This window comes from Oryx dammah, unplaced genomic scaffold (assembly GCF_014754425.2).
Source record: "Oryx dammah isolate SB20612 unplaced genomic scaffold, SCBI_Odam_1.1 HiC_scaffold_22, whole genome shotgun sequence".
NCBI classification, from domain to species: domain Eukaryota; kingdom Metazoa; phylum Chordata; class Mammalia; order Artiodactyla; family Bovidae; genus Oryx; species Oryx dammah.
In genome coordinates this window covers 15,480,943-15,502,639 of record NW_024070206.1, presented here as the reverse complement: position 1 = coordinate 15,502,639, position 21,697 = coordinate 15,480,943, and the positions used below count along the sequence as shown (strand labels likewise).

At 45.8% G+C, this 21,697-nt stretch overlaps 1 protein-coding gene across 2 annotated transcripts in view; it reads right to left on the bottom strand.

The window, feature by feature from the left end:
• LOXHD1 (lipoxygenase homology PLAT domains 1) overlaps positions 1-21,697 on the bottom strand; it is a 198,251-nt gene that overhangs the window by 163,831 nt on the left and 12,723 nt on the right. For both annotated transcript variants that reach the window (XM_040264546.1, XM_040264547.1), the window contains exons 3-4: positions 20,140-20,220; positions 17,594-17,778 (exon numbers count right to left, since the gene is read on the bottom strand). In XM_040264546.1, the coding sequence (XP_040120480.1) occupies positions 17,594-17,778; positions 20,140-20,220 (266 nt within the window). The remainder of the gene's footprint in view (positions 1-17,593; positions 17,779-20,139; positions 20,221-21,697) is intronic.

The following is a 21,697-nucleotide window of genomic DNA, read 5'->3' as shown; positions in this document are numbered from 1 at the left end:
CATGAATGAGCTGAGGATGAGCTGAGGGAATGAAGTTTTCGCCCCTCCCCAGATCCTGTCTAATTAGAACGTGGCTTTATTTGTTCTCACAGGTGAGACAGGGGAGGAGAGTTGGAAGGGGGATGATTGGACTTGATGTTACCCCACCCCCAACCGCATCTGTCAGCCTCACCCCCTGACACCCAGCACTTCCGCTCACCCAGAGCTAGGATGCCAAGACACAGAAGTGGAATCTCACAGGGGCTGTGTGGGAGCCGGAGATGGCAGGGGTTGGCGGAAGCTGCCTTGGGGGTGGGAGCCAAGGAAGAACATTCTCCCCTCTCCAGGGAATATCCCTCACTACTCAAGCCCGCATGGGTATGGGGAGGACATGGTCCACAGAACCCGAGGATGGGCAGCAAGGCTCTGCGCTGGGTCACGGCCACTGACCAGTGGATGGCCTTCCAAGCCCATGGACTCGAGTTCTCCGTCTCCATTCCTGATCCGACAGTTTTCTCTTTCTTTTCTCGGGTCCAGAGGCCCAAATTTCTCACCCAGATTCACCCTCTTCTTTAATCAGGACTGGAATATCTCTGCTTTCTATAGAGGGCCCTGAATCTCTCTGCCCTCACAGACACACCCACTAATCAAGAAATAAGAGCCTCCAGGGCTTGCTGGGAACCTAGCGTGGGCCAGCACACCTATTGTCTCGGGTAATCCTCACAGTGGCTGTTGTCACCATTCACTGATGAGGTGATCAGTAAAAGCAGGAGGCTGAGATACTTAATCAAGCTTGCACAATCCGACAGGACTAAAGCCCAGATGTGGACTCAAGGGACCTGGACAAGAAGGCTCTCTCTTAGCTGTCATTCCATCCACCCTGCCCAGCCTAGCTTAAGCCCCAGACCCTCTCCCAAGGGCCCCCATCTCCGAGCCCTCAGTCCTGCACTCTAGAACTTCTGGGGTCTGTATCACTTTGTCGGCACTTCCCACATGCTGGAACACAGGCCCTGGGCTGAACCCAGCTGAGCCTAGTTACACACCAACACTGAAATATCACTCAGTCATTAATAGTCACTCCTGGGTGGTAATCAAGAAAAAACACTTTGCTCTTTTCATCCTCCCCCAGTAAATATACAACCTGTATATTTCCTAAGAAACTGTGATGTCAGCCTAAATGCTATGGGGTGTTTTTAACAGCACAGTGTAGAGAAGGGTTTACTGCTCTGAATGCTCACCTCCCTCATTGCCAAGCCCCATGGAGCTACTTCCACAGACTCAGCACCCCTCTCCGGCTGTCTGCAAAAGGTCCCTCCCTTCTACCCGCACACTCAGCAACTGTTGCTCCATTTCTTCTCTTTCCAACCCAGATTCCACTCCACTCCCAGAGTTTATCCCCCACAGGGCTGGGAAGCCAACACTTCTCAGGTGCTGCTGGAGGTGAGGGATGTGTGTCAAAGACTTACAGTTCTGCAACCCCCTGGACCAACAATTCCATCCCTGTGCATAACAACTAGTTAATGCTAGGAAATCCTTGTGTTCATAGACCACCTAAAAAGATGTCTATCACAGAACTGTTAGAATAATGAGAAACTGAGAACAACCTAAAAACATCAAAACCGAGGGATTGTTGGGAGTGAATTATAGTATTCACCCATTCATGGAATACCACGCAGCTATTAAAAATAATGATTTAGAATATTAGCCAATGCTATTAACTGAAAAAAGTTATAAATTTGACCAAAATACTATACCATTTTCATTAATATATAGTCTTTAATACATTCATGCACAAAAAAAAGAATAGAAACGGAATTCACTAAAATGTTAACAGAGGTGTCTCTAAGGCTGTCCTACACAGTGATTAAGTTCAAGGCCATCTGGGTTCACTTTTGGCTCCATTGCTTATAAGCAAATTGCTTAACCTCTTTGTGCCTCTGTTTCCTTCATCCTCAAAATGGGAATATATTTCCAAAACATACAAACAGCTTATATAGCTCACTATATATAATACACACACACACACACACACATACACACACATACATATATATATAGTGATTACTAAGTCGTGTCCGACTCTTGCGACTCCACAGACTGTAGCCAGCCAGGCTCCTCTGTCCATGCACTTATCCAGGCAAGAACTCTGGAGGGGGTTGCCATTTCCTTTTCCAGGTGATCTTCCCAACCCAGGAATCGAACCTGGATCTCCTGCACTACAGGCAGATTCTTTACCGATTGAGCTACGATGGAAGCCCATATATATATATATAGACAAAGAGGTCAATCAAAAAGTGAGCAGAAGACCTAAACAGACATTGCTCCAAAGAGGACATGCAGGCGCATGAAAGACGCTCAGCATTGCTAATCACTGAAGAAATGCAAATCAGAGCTACAGTGAGGTGTCACCTCATTCCAGTCAAAATGGGCATCATCAAAAAGTCCACCTGCGCAGGCTAAGTCACTTCAGTCAGGTCCAACTCCTTGCAACCCTACGGACTGTAGCCCACCAGGCTCCTCTGTCCATGGGATCCCCCAGGCAAGAATCCTGAAGGGAGCTGCCATGTCCTCCTCCAGGGCATCTTCCCAACCCAGGGGTCGAACCCACATCTCCTTCGGCTCCTGCATTGCAGGTGGATTCTTTACCACTAGTGCCACCTGGGAAGCCCCATCAAAAAAGCCTACAAACCACAAATGCTGGAGAGTGTGTATAGAGAAGGGGACCCTCTTGCCCTATTGATGGTAAGGTAAATTGGAATACCACTATGAAAAACAGTATGGAGTTTCCTTTAAAAAGCCAAAAATAGTGTTACCATATGACCCAGCAATCTCACTCCTGGGCATATATCCAGAAAACATGAAAACTCTAATTTGAAAAGATACATGCCCCCCTATGTTCATAGCAGCACTATTTGCAGTAGCCAAGACATAGAAGCAACCTAAATATCCATCAACAGATGAATGGATAATAAAGATGTAGTATATATATATATCTAAAATGAAATATTACTCAGCCAGATAAAAAGAATGAAATAATGTCATTTGCAGCAGCGTGGATTAACCTAGAGATTATCATGTTAAGTGAAGTCAGACAGAGAAAGACAAATATCATATGATATCACTTATAGGCAGAATCTGAAAAAATGATACAAATAAACTTAATTAAGAAACAGAAATGGAGTAACAGACACAGAAAACAAACAAATGGTTACCAAAGGGGAAAGGGGAGAAGAGGTAAATTTGGAATTGGGGATTAACAGATGAACACACTACTATATATATAAAATAGATGAAAAGCAAAGACCTGCTATAAAGCACAGGAAACTATATTCAATATTTTGTAATAACCTATAATGGAAAAGGATCCAAAAAACACTTGGATCTCTCGGCAAGGACCCAGCAGGAAACCATGGTGGCTGAAAAGGAAAGCCAGACCAGGATCATGGCCCAGGCAATAACTGTATCATAAGTTCACAAGTTCACGAATACAGGATGCAGCTCCAAAAAGTGTAGTTTCCAAATTACAAAGGTTATTACAAACACCTATTTGAGAATCAAAATAACCAAGCGTGGGGCAAATATACAATTCTATGCATTCCCCCAAAGGTTCGGGCTGCTTGGTTGAAAAAGAGTGTGGCTGGCAGTGGTCCCCGGGAAACTGAGGCCACAGTGAAGCTGTGAATTTGAGGGTCTACCCTCAGCTCTGTGAATGAGACACTGTGCCATTAGGACCCATCAGCCCCTAAAGTGCCCTCGTTCTGTTTGAAAGCCTGGGGAATCTCTCCTCACCTATGAAGTCGCAGCTTGGGCACCATCACCTCCTCTCTGAACCCTCCTGGTTACCCCCTTCCTCAATGCTTCCTTGGGCCTGAGGCATCCCCCTCCCTAGACCATTCTATCTCTTTGTCCTGTGGTTATATACTGGCCTGACTCTCCTCCCTCTAGACTCTAAGCTCCTAAAGAAAAGCCCTTACATATTTACCCTGAGTCCAGGATCTGATGCAGAGAAGATTCCCAATAAATTTCCACTGCCCACTGAATCACTGAATGACATTAGAGGAGATGAGCTGGCATCCTGCCCTCAGGGATCTGGCTCTCCTGTAGTTATACTGTGACCACAAGCAGGTGGCTCAGCTTCCCTGGGCTTCCATTCTCCTCTCTATAATATGGAGGAGGGTAGATAAGGTCCTTTTTGGCCCCAAAATTATCTGAGACTCTTCACTGGGGCCTCATTCAAAGCAGTTTTCTTCTTCCCACTCTTTCCGGAGATGATTTTCGGCAATGCTAGGAGGCAGCAGATGGGGTGGGTGGGAAGCTGCTGTGAAGTTCAGAGAAGGAGAGGGCTGCAGGGAAGGCCCTGCCCTCCCCACCCGGAAGCCCTCAAGGCTGTGAGTCCCGAGGCCCAGGATCATCTCCATAGGGTTTCAAGGAACCATGACTCCCATGCTGCAGCCACAACAAAGAGAGCTAGGGGACCCTGAGTAACACTTGAGCTGGGTTAAGGGGGAAGGTCAGGTAGAGGGAAGGGGGTTGGGAAGAGCAGTGCTCCCTGCAGGTTTCGGCTGTGGTCAAGGTCATGAGCCTGTACACAGCAGTCTAGAAGAGCCTGTCGGATTCTAGAGGGGATTCAGGCACTTCGTGGCTCCAAAGTCCTTTCTGAGCTTGAGAGGCCAGAATCTTGAGTCTGTGCATCTCAGAGTCAGAACAAGCCTAGACGTGGCCGAAGACTCAGGGGGAGAAACGGCTTTGTAACAATAGCAACAACCAGGTTTGCCTCGTTGACTGAGCATTTATTCTATGTTCTGCACTGCACTGGAGAAGGAAATGGCAACTCAGTCTGGTATTCTTGCCTGGAAAATTCCATGGACCAGAGGAGCCTGGCTAATTACAGTCTATAGGGTCGCAAAGAGCTGGTCACTCACTCTCTCACTGCCCTAAGTCCTTTAATGTTCATTCCCCCAATTAACTAGCTCAACCACTTCCTGAAGTGGGAATTCACATTATCCCCATTTTACAGAAGAGGAAATAGAGGTACAGAGCTTAAGGCATCCGTTCATGCTTAGAGAGGCAGAGCCAGGTTTGACCACAGAAAGTGGAAGTCCAGAGATAGAGCTTGTAATGGGGAGACTGGCATGGGCAGAATAGAAGTTCAGGGGAGGGGCATGAAATGGGGAAGAAGTATCCGCTGCAGAAGGGAGGGGCCAAAAGTCCATCTCCTCCTGCTGCCGTACAGGAGGGCTAGCCCTGGGCCATCCGTCTCTGTTGGGTTGTGAAGGGAAACCCTCCTTTAGTTCTGAAAAGGCGCTTCCCAGGTGACTCAGTGGTAAAGAATCCACCTGCCAAGCAGGAGATGCAGGTTCAGTCCCTGAGTCTGGAAGATCCCATGGAGGAGGAAATGGCAGGCTACAGTCCATGGGGTCTCAACCCACTCCAGTATTCTTACCTGGGAAATGGCAATGGACAGAGGAGCCTGGTGGACCACAGTCCATGGGGTCGCAAAAGAGTCGGACACAAGTTAGCAGCTAAACAACGACAGTCCTAAAAAAAAACCCAAGAGGCCACCTAGTGACCCCACTAAGGAGAGGAACTGAGCTCTGGCCCAAGTCCCATGACTGCTGAGGGCAGAGCCAGAGTGATAACTCAGGGTGCACAGCCCCGTATGCTTTCTGATCCAGAGAGCTGTATGTCAACATTAATGATTTGACTACTGTATGATAGCATCCACTAGAATCTGGGAGTAGGTTAGGGCCTCGGGTTTATTGGCAGAGCTCTCATGATGGGTGTGTTTTGCATCAGTCACCCAGTCTGCTTGCATTTGCTCCTGCACCATGTGGTTCTCCGGCTAGTCTGGAATCCACTGCAGGTCAGCATGACCGCCATATGCCCCTAAGACGTTAATCATGATCCCTTTTTCGTCCCGTCCCTTCTTCAGAGGCGCCCTGGGCGCTGTGCCCCACACTGTCTTGCCAAGACCAGGTGTGCACTTGGAGCTGTGTGATAATTACTGGAAATTACAACCCCGTTACCTGATGAAATGGGCTTTCCCGATGGCTCAGCAGGTAAAGCATCTGCCTGCAATGCAGGAGACACAGGAGATGTGGGCTTGATTCCTGGGTCAGAAAGATCCCCTGGAGGAGGAAACGGCAACCCACTCCAGTATTCTGGCCCGAAAAATCCCATGGACAGAAAAGCCTGAAGGGCTATAGTCCAAAAGGGTCACAAAGAGTCAGACACGACTGAGGACAAGCATGATCTAACCTGATGAAATAATCAGGAGTGGAAACAGTGATTGTGCCAGACAAACACGGCACCATTTCTACCCAATCCCCAGCTCTAGGGAGCTTTGGGCTCCCAGCACTGCACTTGCCATCCCATTTGGTATAGGAGGAGAAAAGTCAGTCCTTGCTCCAGACTGGAAACGGGAGACTGTCTTCGATCCTCTCTGTCTCCTGCTTGCTCCAGCCCACCTGCCCAAGCTGTCATTCCTCCTGTGAGCTCCCTTTCTTCCAACAACCAGCCCCTCAGTCTCTTTGGAGCACAGCACAGAACTGACTGCAGTCATATTTATTATTATTCCACCAAAGGCTAAATGCTCCTTAGAAGAAGGCTTGTCCCTAACGAACCGGTCCCAGCTGGGAGCAAGGGTGGGCCTCCTGAAGGCAGGGGTCCTGTCAGCTGTCAGCGAGGCCTGGGTCTGAAACCCTGATGCACTGTTGGGCCTGGGCTCTACCAGCCCAGGGTGTGTGCAGCCCCCAGGCCAGCTGGAACTCAGATCCTGGCTTCAGAGGCTTGTCTCACTGCCAAGCTGGCAGGCTCTCCTAATGTGATGTGGGCTCGGTAGTGATCTAAGCCATGTGATCAACTCGGTGCTTTGCAAGGTGGGAGGGTTTGTGGGTTGGCACCAGGATGGGGACAATTGCTTGGCCAGAAGGCAGGAAATGATATCATATTGGCAGTGAGAAAGCTATGTCTGCTCTAAACAGGTCATACCTGTGCTTCCCTACTGGTGACAGCCCTCAGCCCACACTCCTTCAAGACCCAGCACTGCCTTCACTCCAACTCTACTCCATCGTGTCCTGCCTTGTCCACCTCTGTGTCCCCATCCTCAATCTTTCAATGCTTCCCCCATCCCAGCTCCAGCCTCAGGGATGCACCTCAAGCCTCCCTGGGGCCAGAAAGACATGGGTAGCCCTGTGTTCTCAGCCTGTATAATTCCGCAGTGTGTTTATCAACTGCATTTGGGCACTGTGCCCCATGAGTGTCACACCAAAAATGACATCAAGGTTGACAGGTCGGGGGTGGGGGGATGGATAGATGCCTGGAGCCATTTGAGGGAACTGAAAGATGCTTAGCTAGCAGAGTAAAGCCAGAGCTAGCAGAGGAAGCCAGAGTCACAGGGGACCTCTGATAAGATGAGCAGGCAGCCCAGAGGACAAGTAACTTGCCCGAGGTGCACCATTCCTGAGGGCAAGCCTAGCAGCCAGCTCTCGCCCCCCAGTAGAGCTCTTTACACTCGTCTCTGCTGCGGGTCTTCATGAGCACATGTATCTGCACACATGAGCCCGTGTCCTACTGATCTTCACTCCGGCCCCTAAGTCCCAGGACCAAGTGGGCAGGGACAAGTAAAAGTGCTACCCTCAGAGAAACCCAAGCTGAGCTTGAGAGACCAGATTGACACATATTAAGTGCTTAGAGTCCAAAGAGGCAAATAGAATCTCTGAGATATGCTGTTTCTCAGCCATGTATCCAAGGGCTACACACTAGCCCCAGTAGCCACGGTGGTTCCTTCTGCTATTTGGCCAGGATGTATCTGAATCTCTGGAAACAGGTAGAAGTTCTTTCCTCTCTCCCTATAAGATTCTTTGCTGTTATTGTTTAGTCACTAAGTTGTGTCCAACTCTTTTGCAACTCTTTGGACTGTAGCCCACCAGGCTCCTCTGTCCATGGGATTTCCCAGGCAAGACTAGTGGAGTACATTGCCATTTCTTCTCCAGGGGATCTTTCAGACGCAGGGATCGAACCCGGATCTCCTGCTTGGCAGGCAGAATTCTTTACCACTGAGCCACCTGGGAAGCCCAGAAGATTCCCTACACATCCCCTAACTGCTGATGGAGTGCCGGGACTCCACTGAGAATCATTGCACTACAGTGGAAGGTACAGGCTTCAGTTTATCCAGAGTTGTCAGGGAGAGAAAAACCCAAGGCAAGGGAGTAGGTAATCCTTTCCGGAGAGGCTGGGGTTTTAGATGCAACAGTGTTTCGGTGGCCTGGAGAAAACTGAAGGTAAAGATAGAAGAGCAATGAGGGGGCAGAGGTATGGGCTCTAACATTTTCTCTGACTCTGGTATATGTTTCAGTGGGAGATTCAGAATTTTCTGTCTAATCAACTTGAGACAGCAGCCTGGGAGCCAGGAGAACCTCCCAGCTTCATCCCAGGAAGGCAGGCATTGGGGCTCCGGGGACAGCAGTCTTATTGGGTCCTTATTGGGGTGGATGGGGTGCAGACTGAACCCTAGAAACTGCTGTACATTGTCTGGCTTCCGCCCCAGACTGGGAGCAGGTGGGGAGAGGATGTCTCATCCTGTCCCTCAGGCTTCATCCCCATTTCGCGTGGGTCCCTTGAAACCTCCTTGTGATTTATTAGTGCCGGGGAGAACAGCTTTCAGAGCACTGCCTGCCAGACACTAGAGCCAACACAGTCTGAGCAAGCAGGTTGAGAAAGGGGAGCTGCTAGCCTGAGATCAAGAAACAGAAGAGGGGGCTCTTCAAGGTCGTGGATGCTCAGCCCACCTTCTTTGCAGATAATAGAACTTCCCTCCTCAGGGTGCTGTGAATTTTAAATAAGATTCTAATTGTAAGGTGTGAGCACATGAAGACACAGGCTGCCACAGGATTTTGTCCACAGCTAGTAGGTAACAGTTGGAATTTGAACTTAGGACTCTGTGGCTTGAGACTAGAGTTCTGGACCACTGTGCCCTCCATCCTCTCTGTGGGTACTTGCACTATGGCAGTCTCCGTCCTTCGCTAGAGTGTGAGCACCTTGACCTGGAGAATCTAACAGGAGCTCAGAGGGCATCACTGATGGCGGTTGTTAGGTTTTAATGATGATGCTTTGGTTCAAAGCCTGGAAGACTGTACTTAGATCCTGGCCAAGGGCTTTCATCATTTGTAAATGTCAATGTCTCCTCTGGGTTCTGGGTATCAAGAGGGTGAGCCATTACAGACAGGATGAAAGAAATCCTCCAGGAAGTGAGTCAGGTGTCCATGGCAATGAGGCGAGGATGCAAAAAGGCAGATGGCAGGAGGGAAAATTCGCCAAATTTCCGGAGCAATTCGATAGTCAAGACTGTGTTTCCAGGGATAATCAACACAGATATGCTGAAAAAGTGGCTGCCAACCTTCCCCAGGCCCCAGAAGGTGCCAGGACCCCTGACACCCACTCCAGGAAGGAAATGAACATAGAGATGGCTGCTAACTCCCTGTTCAGGCTGTCTGTATGACTGAGATGCTTAATTAGGAAGTGCGGTGTCTGCCTGGATCATTTTGTTGAGATGTGGTGGAGAGCCAGCCAAGACTGGGACACCCACACCTGCTGACTCACGTAGGGGCTGAGTCAGGAGAATCTGTGAGGTTTCCCCAGCAGCCTTGAAGTCCTGAGCAAGGACTGAGGACTTGGGGTTGAGAGAAAACTATTCATATTTTTTTCCAAGTGAATAAAAGCCCTTTGACAGCAAAGTCAGTATGGCATAGTGTCACTATTAAAAACAGTTAATGAGAATTTAAGATGCATTAAAAGAAGCTGGATATCAAGGGACCCTGAATAGCCAAAACAATCTTTAAAAAGAAGAATAAAGTTGGAGGTCTACCACATCCAGATTTCAAAACTTCTACAAAATTACAGTAATCAAAATGATGTGATACTGACATAAGGATAGATATTTAGACTAACAGAACAGAGAGCCCAGAAACAAACCTTTGTATGTATGGCCAAATGATTTTCAACAACGGTGCTAAGACCATTCAATGGGGGAAAGCACAGCCTTTTCCACAAACAGTGCTGAAAAAACTGAACATCCGCGTGCAAAAGAATGAAACCGGACCCTCACCTTTCACCATATACAAAAGTTCATTGGAACGCATGTACACCTGTGGTGGATTCATGTCAATCTATGCCAAAACCAATACAGAATTGTAAAGTAAAAAATAAATAAATTAATTAATTAAAAAAAAAAATGAATCAACGACAAAAATGTAAAAGCTAAAGATACAGCATTCTTAGAAGAAAACGTGGAACAAAAGCTTCATGACATAGGATTTGGCAATGACTTTGGCTATGACACAAAAGCATAAATGACAAAAAGGAAAACTAGATAAATTAGACTTCATAAAATTGAAGAAGTTTGTGCACCAGCAGACACAAACAGCACAAAAGGCAGCCCATGGAACGGAAAAAATATTCGTAAATCAAGTCTGACTAGGGGTTTATATTCAGAAATATATTCTGGATAGACTCTTACAACTCCACAACAAGCAAACACCATGATTTTAAAACAAGCAAAGCACTGTTATTTAACATATTTTGGAAGTCTGTGGCCATCAGAGAAGAAAAAGAAACAAAAGGAATCCAGGTTGGAAAAGAAGTAGTAAAATTCTCACTGTTTGTAGATGACATCATACTATACATAAAAAATCCTAAAGATAACAACAGAAAATTCCTAGAGCTAATCAATGAATTTAGTAAAGTTGAAGGATGCAAAGTTAATACACAGAAATCCCTTGCATTCCTATATACTAACAATGAAAACTCAGAAAGAGAAATTAAGGAAACGATCACATTTACTGTTGCAACCAAATGAATAAAAATACCTAGGAATAAGCTTACTGAAGGAGACCAAAGACCTGTATGCAGAAAACTAGAAGACAGTGATCAAAGAAATAAGAAACAGCACAAACAGATGGAGAGATAAAACATGTTCTTGGATTGCTGCTGCTAAGTCACTTCAGTCATGTCTGACTCTGTGGGACCCCATAGATGCCAGCCCACCAGGCTCCTCTGTCCACAGGATTCTCTAGGCAAGAATACTGGAGTGGGTTGCCATTTTCTTCTCCAGTTCTTAGATTGGAAGAATCAATATTATAAAAATGACTATACTACTCAAAGTAATCTACAGATTCAATGCAATCCCTATCAAATTACCAATGGCATTTTTCATAGAACTAGAACAAAAATTTTACAATTTGTATAGAAACACAAAAGACCCTGAATAGCCAAAGCAATCTTGAGAAAGAAAATGAAGCTAGAGCAATCAACCGTCCTGACTTCAGACTACAAAGCTACAGTCATCAAGACAGTATGGCATTGGCACAAAAACAGAAATATAGATCAATGGGACAAGGTAGAAAGCCCAGAGATAAACCCACATACCTCATCTTATGGGCATCTTATCTTTGACAAAGGTGGTAAGAATATACAGCGGAGAAAAGATAGCTTTTTCAATAAGCCATGCTTAGAAACCTGGACAGCTACATGTAAAAGAATGAAATTAGAACACTTCCTAACACCATATACAAAGATAAATTCCAAATGGATTAAAGACCTAAGTGTAATCCAGAAACTACAAAACTTCTAGAGGAAAACAGGCACAATACTCTATGACATAAATCACAAGATCCTTTATGACCATCTCCTAGAGTAAAGAAAATAAAAACAAAAATAAACAAGTAGGACCTAATTAAACTTAAAAGCTTTTGCACAGCAAAGGAAACTATAAATAAGGTGAAAAGACAACACTCAGAATGGGAGGAAATAATGGCAAATGAAATAACATAGGATTAATTTCCAAAATATACAAGTGGTTCATGCAACTCAATACCAGTAAAACAAACAACCCAATCAAAAAGTGGGCAGAAGACCTAAACAGACATTTCCCCAAAGACATTTAGATGGGTAATAAACATATGAAAATGTGCTCAACATGCTATTTATTAGAGAAATACAAATCAAAACTACAATGAGCTATCACCTCACAACAGTCAGAATGGGCATCATTTAAAAAAAAAAAACTACAAATAATAAATGCTGGAGAGAATGTGGAGAAAAGGGAATCCGCTTGCACTGTTGCTGGGAATGTAAATGGATACAGCCACTATGGAAGACAGGTATGGAGATTCCTTAACAAACTATGAATAAAACACTGAATGATTCAGCAATCCCTCTACGGGGCATATACCCTGAGAAAACCATAACTGAAAAAGGCACATGTACCCCAATGTTCATGGCAGCACTTTTAAGATAGCTAAGACATGGAAGCAACCTAGATGTCCGTCGACAGATGAATGGATAAAGAAGCTGTGGTACATATATAAAATGGAAGAGGAGCTAAAAAGCCTCTTGATGAAAGTGAAAGAGGGGAGTGAAAAAGTTGGCTTAAAGCTCAACATTCAGAAAACAAAGATCATGGCATCCGGTCCCATCACTTCATGGGAAATAGATGGGGAAACAGTGGAAACAGTGTCAGACTTTATTTTTGGGGGCTCCAAAATCACTGCAGATGGTGACTGCAGCCATGAAATTAAAAGACACTTACTCTTTGGAAGAAAAGTTATGACCAACCTAGATAGTATATTCAAAAGCAGAGACATTACTTTGCTGACTAAGGTCCATCTAGTCAAGGCTATGGTTTTTCCAGTAGTCATGTATGGATGTGAGAGTTGGACTGTGAAGAAGGCTGAGCGCTGAAGAATTGATGCTTTTGAACTGTGGTGTTGGAGAAGACTCTTGAGAGTCCCTTGGACTGCAAGGAGATCCAACCAGTCCATTCTGAAGGAGATCAGCCCTGGGATTTCTTTGGAAGGAATGATGCTAAAGCTGAAGCTTCAGTACTTTGGCCACCTTATGCGAAGAGTTGACTTGTTGGAAAAGACTCTGATCCTGGGAGGGATTGGGGGCAGGAGGAGAAGGGGACGACCAAGGATGAGATGGCTGGGTGGTATCACTGACTCGATGGACGTGAGTCTGAGTGAACTCCGGGAGATGGTGATGGACAGGGAGGCCTGGCGTGCTGCGATTCATGGGGTCTCAAAGAGTCAGACACGACTGAGCGACTGAACTGAACTGAACTGAACTGATAAAAAGAAATGCATTTGAGTCAGTTCTAATGAGGTGGGTGAACTTAGAGCCTCTTATACAGAGTGAAGTAAGTCAGAAAGAGAAAAACAAATATCATATATTAACACGTATATATGGAATCTAGAAAGATGGCACTGATAAACCTATTTGCAGGGCAGCAATAGAGAAATAGACATAGAGAACAGACTTTTGGACCCAAGGCAGGGGGAACGAGAGAGCAGGATGAATAGAGAGAGTAGCATGGAAACATATACACTACCATATGTAAAAGAGATAGCCGGTGGGAATTTGCTCTATGACTCAGGGAACTCAAACTGGGGCTCTGTGACAACCTAGAGGGTTGGGGTGGGGTAGGAGGTAGGAGGGAGGGGACATATATATACCTAAGGCTGATTCACATTGTTGCATGGCAGAAATCAACACAATATTATCCTTCAATTAAAAATAAACTTTTAAAAAGTTTTTTTAAAATAGGCATAACACTTTGATAAAAATCTCAGTAAGATCCTCTTTGACCCACCTCCTAGAGTAATGGAAATATAAACAAATGGGACATAATTAAATTTAAAACTTTTTGCATAGCAAAAGAAATTATAAACAAGATGAAAATACAACTCTCAGAATGGGAGAAAATAATTGCAAATGAAGCAACTGACGAAAGATTAATCTCTAAAATATACAAGCAGCTCATGCAGCTCAATATCAGAAAAACAAATAACCCAACCAAAAAAATGGGCAGAAGACCTAAACTGACATTTCTCCAAAGAAGATACACAGACGGCCAATAAACACATGAAAAGATGCTCAATGTCACTCATTAATGCAAATGGAAACTACAATGAGCTATCACCTCACACCAGTCAGAATGGCCTTCATTAAAAAATCCACCAACAATACGTGCTGGAGAGGATGTGGAGAAAAGGAAATCCTCTTGCATTATTGGTGAGAATGTAAACTGACAGAGCCGCTATAGAGAAACAGTATGGTGATTCCTTAAAACTCTAGGGCTGAAACTATCATATGACCTAGCAATCCCACTACTGTGCATAGACCCTGAAAAAAATCATACAAAAAGACACACGTATCCCAATGTTTATTGTAGTTTATTACTACTTATAACAGCCAGAACATGGAAGCAACCTAGATGCCCATTGACAGATGAATGGATAAGGAAGTTGTGGTACATCTATACAATGGAATAGTACTCAGTCATAAAAAGCAATGAATGTGAGTCAGCTGAACTGAGGTGGATGAATCTAGAGCCTGTTACAACAGAGAGTGCAGTAAGTCAGAAAGAGAAAAACAAGCATCATATATTAATGAATATATATGCAATCTAGAAAAAGAGTACTGATGAACCTATTTGCAGGGCAGGAATAGAGATGCAGACCTAGGAAATAGACTTGTGGACACAGCAGGGAAAGGAGAGGGGGGAACAAATTGAGAGAGTGGCATTGAAACGTGTATATCACCATGTGTCAAATAGGCAGCTATATAGTTGTTGTATAACACAGGAAGCTCAGCCAGGGACTTTGTGACAATCCAGAGGCATGAGTTGGGGGGTAGGAGGGAGGGGATATATGTGTACTTATGGCAGATTCACACTGTTGTATGGCAGAAACCGACACAACACTGTAATGCAATTATCCTCCAATTAAAAATAAATTTAAAAATAATTTTTTAAAATGGACAAAAGGGGATGGAGAGAGGGAACAAGGATGGAGGCATGGAGTATACATGGGAAATGTCCCCTGTCTTCTCTCCCCCTCTTTTATACCCTGCATCCCATGTTTTTAAATATTTTTACCTGTCAAACTGCATGAATGAAGAAATAATTATCTTCCCCCTTTTGATGATCAAAGACCTCCAAACACCAAATTAATACAATTTCAGGTGAAAATAGAAAGAAACTCAACCTTTTGTTTACCAATGCAGTCCCTTGAATATTTGAGGATCATGTTTTTCATTCCCTTTCCCAGAATCTAGCCTGGAAATACTAAAAAAACTCAATGCCCTCCAGCCCATAGAAGGACAGAGGGCCCAGTCAAGCAACCTAACTCAGAAACTTTAAGGAAACACTACCCTGGACCATTATCATGGAAAGTTGAGGAATCACTGAGTTACATTCATTCTTTCTCAGCGGTGATTTTCAGAAGCTCTTCGTCTAACAGCGGAGCACTGGATTTTCATGTGACCAGAGCAGAAGTTGGATCATAAGCTAAAAGGAGGAGAAAGGCCAAGAAAGGGGAAACTTAAGAGAACAAAAAAAGAAAGATGGCGAGCTTGACAATTTGCTAAGGATTGATCCTGATAATGATGCTGGATCAAGAATTAAAGTGCTTTAAGTCTATAGGAGAATTGGGGAAATTCACCTCAATCAAGAAGAAAGACCCAGGGACCATGAGGTAGACAATTTACACACATAAACACGCACAATCCAAATGACCAATAAAACATGAAAATATTCAACCCCACCATTAACCGAAGAGAGAACATTGAAAAGCCCTTTTTCCTATCCAGTTGGGAAATTAATCAATACTCTCAGCTGTTGGCAAGGACAAGTGGAGTGGGTGCTCTTCACAGCTGATGTGACTGTACCCTGATGGGTCCTTTTTAGAACACTTTGGGAATGCCCATCAAAAGTCTTCACCATATGTACTCTATTTGACCTAGAAATTCCACTTAGGAAATGATCTTAGGGAAAGAATAATTTATCTGTGGCAAGATTTAGATGTACTCTTTATAATAACAAAAAAATCTAGAGGGGGAAGACAATATAAATATCCAACTATAAAGTATCCAGTGAATAAATGATGGTATGTATCTCCCTACACCAAAATGCTACACAGCCATTATAAGTAGGGATGCTGCTGCTGCTGCTGCTGCTGCTGCTAAGTCACTTCAGTCGTGTCCGACTCTGTGTGACCCCATAGACGGCAGCCCACCAGGCTCTGCCGTCCCTTCTCCAGGCAAGAACACTGGAGTGGGTTGCCATTTCCTTCTCCAATGCGTGAAAGTGAAAAGTGAAAGTGAAGTGTCAGTCTCGTCCAACTCTTAGTGACCCCATAGACTGCAGCCTACCAGGCTCCTCCATCCTTGAAAGTTTCCAGGCAAGAGTACTGGAGTGGGTTGCCATTGCCTTCTCCGAGTAGGGATGTTGAGTGACATTTAATGACTTAGAAATAAACATGTTCTAAAACAGGGGATGTTGTACCAGCCCATTCCTCTCAAACTATATACACTAAAAAGACCATAAATAAGTGCTCAAAAATGTCACCAGTGATATTTCTCCAGGTGATGGAATTATAGGTATTCTTTTTTTTTTAAACATATCTTAAAAAAAAAAAGAATCAATGAAGCTTCAAGTTATTATGATGAGGACTACATGGGAACAGGGCAAATTTTCAAGGTTGGCTGGGAGCTGGGAGATCATCATTAGAATAACAGATATGTTTACGTGCCCAGCTGAGTTGCCAGTGGCACTTGGGGGACATGCTGGAGGGAGGAGTGTGTTAGCCTTCTGCTGTTCTACTGAGTGACCGTGGGAAAGTCACTTCTCTTTCCTTGGCCACCAAGCTCCTTTCCCCTCTGATGTCCCTTGACTCTATATAGGCAGGATATTATGATGATGGTACCCACATGTGAGGCCTCCATTTTTGGAAATGAGGACAAATATATATCAATGATGGGGTGAGGGGGGGTCAGGATTTTAAGAGACAAAGTGTGATAAAATAGGACAGAGAATACAGGTGTGTTTTTACACGCTTTGTTTCCCTGCCTCCCATTGTTCCTGCAGAGCTAAAATGACTGAATTAACTCTTTGGGACAGAAATGCATTTGACATAAGTTGCTTCACTCCTCATAAAACAAGAAGGAATTGGGGAACTCTGGAAGCAGCAGGCTGTGATCCAATCCATCATGCCCTGGCTGGAACTCACCTTCCTCAAGTGTCAGAAGAAAAACTATGGAATAAGAAGCCAGGGAGAGTTGCTTTTGAACTCAGAGGGAACTTTCCATAGGTAGGAGCTGATAGTAGCTGAGTTGGTAAAGAATCTGCTTGCAATGCAGGAGACCTGGGTTTGATTCCTGGGTCGGGAAGATCCCCTAGAGGAGGAAATGGCAACCCACTCCAGTATTCTTGCCTGGGAAATCCAATGGACAGAGGAGCCTAGTGGGCTATAGTTCATAGGGTTGCAAGTGACTTCTTAGCTACTAAACAAACCACCAAGACCAAGAAAACACAGGGTATGCTCAGGGCTGTGTCTGTTCCTCCACCATGCCTTCAGGGCCTCCTGCATCTTCCCCTTCTGTGAGCCCCCAGAACTTGATCTTGAAAAGGTCACAAGGAAGTGCTGTGCCCTAGTCAACAAAAAGACCCTGGAGAGGTAGCAAGGAGTGATGGGGCCACCCAGAACAAGGCAGAAGCCTGGGCGAGCCTAGCACAGGCAGGGAGGGATGGCAGGCAAGTCAGCCTCTGGACACTGACCTCGGGGCATGTCCATGGGGTTGAAGCTGGCCAGCAGGTCACGGCACCACTGGCGATCACCCTCCACTTTGCTCAGCCAGTTGTTGCAGTTGAAGTAGTAACGGAGGTGAGGCCGCTTCACGTCGGTCACAATCACACGGTCCAGGTACCAGCTGGCGTTCAAGCCTGTGTTGTCATGCTCGATCCTGGGCCAGAGGCAGACACCCACACCATCACTAGTAAGACAGAGACAATGCCCCTTCCATACTGAAATCCCCCCAATGTTTTCTCAAAACAGAGGTTCAACTGATCTGATTCTGTTATTTATCTCTGAGGCTTCAGTTTTCTCATCTGAAAAATGGGGATTCCTTGCAAGATGGATGTGCTTATTAATGAATCTGGATTGCTACATTGCCCATAAGGAGATATTGCCTTCCATGGAAAATTGAGGATCACCAAGGCTTGCAGGAGGACTGTCTGGAGCTTTCCCTCTCACCGTGACTCCCAAAACACACTCAGCTACTCACTCCTACCACCCAGATGAGCCCGCATGGCCACATAGACTGGTGTTTCCTCAAAGAAACATCACATGAGCTTCCTGTGCAAGCCAGATTGGTAATTTAGGTTTTTTAGTAGCCACACTGAAAACAAAGGGGAGGTGAAATTAATTTTAATAGTATATTTCATTTAATCCATTTATCATTTCAGTGGGTAACCATGTAAACATTTGTTAATGAGATATCTTACATTCTTTATCTTGCGCTAGTTTTTCAAAGATCTGAAGTGTTTTTGCACCTGGTTTTGCATCTGTTTTGGGCTAACCATGTTTTAAGTGATCAATACTACGTGGGGCCAGGGGCTACTGTAGAGATCCAGAATGTTCAAAATCTGGCCCCTATCATCTTCCACTTTCTGTAGTCCTCTCCATCCTTGGCAGTTTGGTTTTCCTTTTTGAGGCCAAGTTTCTACCACAGAACTTGATCCTTCGGTGACCTCACTTTGCACCAAGCGTTCCATTACAGTGAGGCCTTACATTTTCAGATCTTAACAGGACAACCACAGCTCAAGACAGCACACACCCCAACAGATGGGGTGTGTGTGTGTGTGTGTGTGGGTGTGTGTGTGCGCGCGCGTGCACGTGCACGCTCAGTCACTAAATCATGTCTGACTCTTTGCAACCCCATGGACTGTAGCCTGCCAGGTTCCCCTGCCCATGGGACTCTCCAGGCAAGAATATTGGACTGGGTTGCCATGCCCTACCTGACCCAGGGATCGAACCTGTGTCTCCCGTGTCTCCTACATTGGCAGGTGGGTTCTTTACCACTAGCGCCACCTGGAAAGCCCCTAACACACATGATATACACATAATGCATGCCTCTGTCTGGCACGGAGCCCAGCACACAGTAGGACTTCAGCTTAGGGGTTGCCTTTCCCACACACTGACACTCTTCCCAGCCTTCCCCCGTAAGAGCCCCTTCCCTGCTCATAACCCCCTTCCCCTGACACAAGCAGTGCCAGAGCCTATTATACATCCCTTATTTTCCCAGTAAAAAGAGTTCACAGCCCTATATTTCCCAGTGGGAAGAAGAAAAACAAGGAGTGATTGGAGGCAGCATTTCACTCCTGTCCAAGCCCTCTAGTCTGGGTACAGTCAGACCATAGGTGATCTTGACATGTTGACAGATGGGCATGAACTTGACTGGGGATGGGTGGAGGCGGAGAAGGCAATGGCAACACACTCCAGCTCTCTCACCTGGAAAATCCCATGAGTCGGGCACGACTGAGCGACTTCACTTTCCCTTTTCACTTTCCTGCATTGGAAAAGGAAATGGCAACCCACTCCAGTGTTCTTGCCTGGAGAATCCCAGGGACGGGGGAGCCTGGTGGGCTGCAGTCTATGGGGTCACACAGAGTCGGACACGACTGAACCTACTTATTAGCAGCAGCAGCAACAGTAGGTGAAGGGGGGCAAAAAGGGACAATTGAAGTTCTTGCTCAGCAACCAGGCTGGCAGACTTATCCCTCCCCACACATTCACAAAAATTCTCCCAGAGAACAAAGTCAGGGGAGATCTCTGTCAAAAGGCACCCTGCAATATGGCCTGGCATTGCTAACACTCACTGGGTGCTTACTGTGTGCCAGTTATTGTTCTAAACATTGACTCTTGAGTCCTCACTAACCCTAATGGTGCCCTAGGAGCTGGGCACCATTATTATAGATGAGGAAACTGAAGCTTGGAGAGGAAATCTCCCTGAAGTTCCACAGATGGTAAATGGCAGGGCAGAAATTTGAACCAAGGCAATCTGGATGCAGAGTATGCTAACAACTGTGCTAGGATTTCTCAGAGCTTATTTCCCCCAAGTGTGTGAAAAATTGTCTCAAGTTGTCATAACCCAAAGAAATGAATCTCTAATGGGTGAGCTTACAGCACCATGACTCAGGGTGGGAGGGGAAGATGACTCAGATGACACCAGGAAAGGAGACAACACCCAAGTGTCAATAATGAAACCAGTTCCTATCCTACTTGCCCTCATCTCACCCCGTCCTGTCAGAGGCCAAACTCTCACCTGACTTTGTAGATGAGGCCCACATTGTTGGTTCTTACTCGGAACACGTCAACATTGGCTTTCTCAAAGGCAGATTCACTCCTGCAATGGTGTGCACGGTTAACACAGATCAGCACTTGGCTCAGAGGCCCAAGAGGAGAGCCAAGGGCTGGCAAACCCTACTTCCTCCACGGTCCCACTCCAGGAAGTGCTACTGGCAGTCAATTCCATTCTGAGATTCCTTTCTGACATGGTTTGGAGAGGTGGAAGGCAAGGATGGTTAGTATTCATTCCTTGCTTTCACACCCAGGTTCTCATGGGATCTTTGCTGCATGTCAGTAAGGCAAGGATGTTGCGCAACATTAGCCCCATTTTACAAACAAGTAAATTGCTACTTGGTAGTAGAGCTGGGACCAGAACCTAGCTCTCCAAAGTCATGATCCAATCGTCTGTGGTTGCTCTGGGTTGGGAGAGTGGAGGAGGAAGGAAGGTGTGATAATGCCATGGTGCTCTTGGATCTGCAGGCCTCCTGGCCTCTCTTCCCCACCTGCCTTGCTCTTGCTGAGAGAGTTTCAAAGGCAGCCCCAAGTGGATGCAAACCTTGGGTGGTGGTCCACGGTCCTGCCATTCCAACAAGAAAGGAAACACTTAACCCAAACCAGCAATCAGGGAAGTGGGGACAGTGAGGGAATGCATATTTGGCATCCCGCAAATAGTGCAAACAGAAGCAAGTACACCTGAGATATTTCTCAATGAGGTGCCCAAACAAGTCCAGACTTGGGAGCATCCTAGCATCCATCAGCTTAGATACAGGAAGGCTGGAGAACTGAGTCCTCCAGGAGTGGAAGCCAGAATCTCACGTGGACATCTGCTCTGTCTTCTCTGTGGGCCAGGACCCCCTCTGCTTAAGTCCAGGCCTGCTTGCAGCTCTTCTTGCCCCATGGTGAAGGCCTTGCAGGACTGAGAGCTGTGGACCTCCCTCAGTGCTCCCAGCCAGGGCTCTCAGCAGCGGCACACAGCCCACGGGAAATGAAAAATAAAGAAGACATGCCTTTTTGTTGGCCATCACCTGTTTCAAGATAAAAATGGAGGTGAAGGGCCTTCTCCCCAAGGCAACAAGGCTCAGACTTTCTCAGTAACCAAAGGCTTTTAAGATTCTAGAGACATAGAAGCTGTGGTTCTGCACACAGACCCAGTTGGCAAACAGTCTGGTCTGGGGAGGAACCTCCTTACAGTGGGCATATTGTGAGACACGGGGCCCAGGGCCCTCCTAAAGCAATGCAAAGCTCACAAAATCAGGTGAAAATGTACACCGAGGTCACCTTGTCAGGGAGAAGAGCCCAAAGGGTGTACTGTGGGTGCAGGGCTGGAGGAGGAGAGAGAGGTGAGAACTTTTGGGTTGTGCTGGAGTGAAATGGTTCGTCTCCAGGCTGGCAGCTTGAACCTCCAAGGGTGAATAGCAACACCATCCACATTCTGTGAACATTGATTCTGGGCATCAGGACTGTGTGAATGAAAAAGAAGGTAATAAGAGGTATTTTCTGTTTCAGTATATGAGACAAGGAAATTGATTTTTGGA